At 38.1% G+C, this 4,203-nt stretch overlaps 1 protein-coding gene across 1 annotated transcript; it reads left to right on the forward strand.

The window, feature by feature from the left end:
- Positions 1 to 537: 537 nt before the first annotated feature.
- Positions 538 to 3,214, forward strand: LOC116204162. The gene is made up of 5 exons (XM_031536238.1): positions 538 to 1,833; positions 1,948 to 2,311; positions 2,442 to 2,457; positions 2,784 to 2,944; positions 3,033 to 3,214. The coding sequence occupies exons 1-5, from the start codon at positions 538 to 540 to the stop codon at positions 3,212 to 3,214; spliced, it is 2,019 nt and encodes a 672-aa protein (XP_031392098.1).
- Positions 3,215 to 4,203: the final 989 nt, after the last annotated feature.

The raw sequence follows: 4,203 nt of genomic DNA on the forward strand, positions 1-4,203 counted from the left end.
AATCATATTTGGGTTTTCAAGAGACTGCTTTTGTTCTGTAGTTCAATTGTCAGCCCCATTAGTACATGCCCATGCTTTAGTATGCTTGATATATGGGAAGACCCTGCCTTTACTTATCCCAAAAAGGAAAAAAGAGGACCCTGCCATTACAGAATTAGTTCTGTGTATGTCACCCAGTTCGGTGACTCAGTCAGTCCATTGACCCACCAGCGAGAGAGATTCAGTGGTATGTCTGGTCTTGTCTAGAAAGAAATTGAACGAATTCAACGGATTCAGCCTGAAACTCCACCTGGTTTTCTGCAATTTCTGTATTGGTTTTCTGCTCTTAAACTGAAGACATAGAACTTTTGATTACTGATCTTGTGAGATTTGGTTTGTTTGCGCCCCTTTTGTGTGGTTGGGTTATTACTGCCTTGTTTTTATTTGCTTAGTAGCCTGAGCTGGTCTAGATCTGTTCCATATGTTCATAACTTCATATGTTCTTGATCGATAACAGTTGTGAATTTTTTTTCATCATTATAGGCTGCTAGCTATACAATGAATTCTACTAGTGCTAGCAACAGCAACACACCCACTCCTACGCCACCTACTAGAGAATCCACTCCAAGTTCTTCGATACCAAAAGGCATTAATAGAGGAAAATCTGATCCGGCATGGGCACATTGCAAGGAAGTGCCGTCAGCAAGTGGAAGGAAGGGGCTGCTATGCTTGTATTGCTCAAAAGTTCTCTCCGGTGATGGTATAATTCGGTTTAAACAACATTTGGCGGGATTAAAAGGGAATGCAGAGGCATGTCGGAAGGTACCAAATGCTGTTCGATTTAGAATGCAGGAATGTTTGGTAGGGCACATGATGGAAAAGAAAAGGAAGCGCGATATGTTAGATGAGCAAAATCCATATGCTCCACTCTCCGAGCATGATGAGGAGATAGTAGAAATGACACCTCTCCATTCAAAAGCAAAAGGGAAGGCAACTCAAGATACCCAATCAAAGGCAGCGCCGTCAAACAAGATGAAAATTAATTCATACTTCGAACCGAGAACAACACCGGGAGCTCAAAGGACACTCAAGAGTGTTTTGCAAAGCAAAGAAGTCACCGAGAAGTGTGATCTTGCCATTTCTAAGTGGATGTTGGCTACAAGTATACCGTTTAATACGGTTAATTCTCCTTATTACCAACAAGCAATCGATGCCATTGCTAGCATGGGGGCAGGTTATAAAGGTCCGGGCTTTCATGATCTTCGAGGATACTTATTGACAAAAAATGTTGAGGAGATGAGAAAGTATGTTGATAGTTACCGAACTACTTGGAAAGAGACGGGTTGCACGATAATGGCGGACGGATGGACAGACCAATGCAGGAGAACTTTGATTCATTTTTTGGTTTATTGTCCTAAGGGAACTGTTTTCTTGAAGTCTGTCGATACTTCAGATGCTTCGAAGACTGGAGAGATGCTTTACAAATTATTCAGAGAGGTGGTCTTATTTGTTGGTCAAGAGAACGTCATTCACTTTGTGACTGACAATGCCGCTAACTACGTGGCTGTTGGTCGCTTGTTGGAGCAGGAGTTCAGGACAATATTTTGGTCTCCTTGTGCGGCTCATTGCATTAACTTAATTCTCAGTGATATTGGTAAATTGGACGAGGTGAATGATATTGTGACTCATGCTTCGAAGATTACTAAGTATATCTATAATCATTGCTTTGCATTGAATTTGATGAGAAAATTCACTGGTGGACGAGAAATTCTACGCCCTGCTCCAACTCGTTTTGCTACTAATTTCATTGCATTGCAGAGTATTTTGACACAACAGAATGCTCTGAGGGCTATGGTAACATCTAGTGAATAGACTAGTTCAAGCACTGCAAAGGAAAGTAAAGCAAAAGAATTTGTGAAGCTGTTATTTGTGGATTCTTTCTGGTCTGAATGTGCAACCATAGTGCAGATTAGTGAGCCTCTTATTCGTGTGTTACGTATTGTTGATAGCGATGAAAGGCCTGCTCTGGGATTTTTGCTTGAAACAATGTACAAAGCTAGGGAAGAGATGTTGAAAAGATTCAATAAGAGAAAGAAGAAGATTGAGTCATATATCAACATTCTTGATGCTCGATGGGATAGGCAACTGCACAAGAACTTGCATGCAGCTGGGTATTGGTTGAATCCCAAATATCAATATGACTTGACCGAGATGGAGAAGAATAGAGGAACGGTTTCCGGTTTGCTAGATGTCATAGAGAGATACTCTTATGGGAAGCCCTCATTGCAGACAAAACTAACAAATGAAATGAAAATTTTTAAAAATGCTGAAGGTGATTTTGGACGAGTATCCGCAGTATCCGATCGCATCGTGATGGCCCCGGGTATGTTCTAAACACTGGTATTTTCAGTCATTGTGATTCTGTTCATTTTCTTATTCTAATTTTCTTTATATATGTCTAGATGAGTGGTGGATGTGGTATGGCTCGAGTGCACCAAATTTACAAAAGTTGGCTATTCGTGTTTTAAGCCAAACTTGTAGTGCCTCGGTTTGTGAGCGGAATTGGAGTTTGTTCGATCATGTTCATTCTAAGAAAATGAACCGACTTGAGCATCAACGGTTGAATGACCTTGTTTATGTCCATTATAATTTGAAGTTGCAACAAAGGTACATACAATTACTTCTCTCCATTTTTTCTTGCTTACTTTACTAGAAATTTTGTCTCATATTTAGATATTTGCTTTGTTTTGATGATCTATTGCAACTTGCAACATATAAATATACAAGAGATGTTTGTTTTGCAGGAACTACTTCAAGGGTAGAAATTATGACCCAATTGACTTCGAGAAGTTTGCTTCTTATTCTACATGGGTATTAGAGGATGAGCCATCGGCCCTATCAAATGAAGAATTGCGAACATTTAGACGGGATTTGCAAATGTGCATTCAAGAAAATGGAAATGATGGTACTAAATATTCTTATTTCATTCTGACTATTTTCATGATAGGTTGTATATTGTCATTTCATTTTTAGTAGTTATATTCCTCGTACAGATTCGTTGGATTTGAATTTGGAAGATCTTGATATGGATGATGGGGCCGAAGATAATATTGATGGAGGGAATGTCAATGACCAAGTCCAAGATAATACATTGTTTGAAGCTCCTGAAGCACCACATGATGTTGCAGTTGAAGACAATATCTGTGGAAATTATGGTGGAGATTGGACTGATTAGTTAGTCCTTGTTTGGTTTGATTTATCAACTTGTGATGGTGAACTGTGGCTTATCTTTATATTTTTTTCGTTGTTAATTTACGTGTGAGTTGTGCGAAGGTTAGACTGACACTTGTATGCTGAGGTTGTTGTGGTCTTATGAGTTGTAACTCATGTGTTGTATGTTGTTTCCAATCCATTCTCTCTTTAGGCGATTTCTTTTGACATTGGAAAAGTTTCAACTCTTGATTAATTGAGCACTGTCAAATGACTATCAGTTCTTTTCTATAAGTCATTTACAATCAGATGTAAATAATTTTTTCTTATATTTTTTTGGACACTTATTAATTATTATCTAATATATATTACCATTTTTTGTATTTTATATTATTTTCTTAAAATAATATTTATTTATTTATTTTAAAAATAAATAAGCGGTCCGACCCATCGAATCCCCGGTTGAACCCATGAACCCATGCCTTGGCCGGTTCGATATCCGATCCGGTTCTGATAACACTGCTTTATAACCATTCTTGCTGCTATATTATGGGTTCTTTTGTATCAGTTTTGGGCCATAGTTTTTTATAGATTATCTTTTATGGGCTTGATTTAAGGGACTCATTTCCAAGCCCATCAATTCTATTTAATGATTCCATCAACTTGAAGTCAAAATGCAATCCAAATGGATGGAATGATCATTATAACTCATGAAAATTATCACAATATAAATAGACGTAAAGAAAGCAGATGAGATATAGATTCTATTCTCGTATACCAAACAAAATATGAGAATTTACTTTTAGTAGTTTTTGTTAGTTAACTGTTTTTGCATTGTTTCTACAGAATTTACTACTCAACAGAGAACGGATGTCCTCAATCATTCTCCCCGTGAAAGGAGACACTTGAGCCAAGCTAATAATCAAGTTACGAACTACCTCAGAGTCAACCTCCACCACTAGTCTTCTTACGCCCAAAGACTACGTGTGCTCCAAACCAACGATGACAACCTAC

This window comes from Punica granatum, chromosome 4 (genome assembly GCF_007655135.1).
Source record: "Punica granatum isolate Tunisia-2019 chromosome 4, ASM765513v2, whole genome shotgun sequence".
Lineage (NCBI taxonomy): Eukaryota > Viridiplantae > Streptophyta > Magnoliopsida > Myrtales > Lythraceae > Punica > Punica granatum.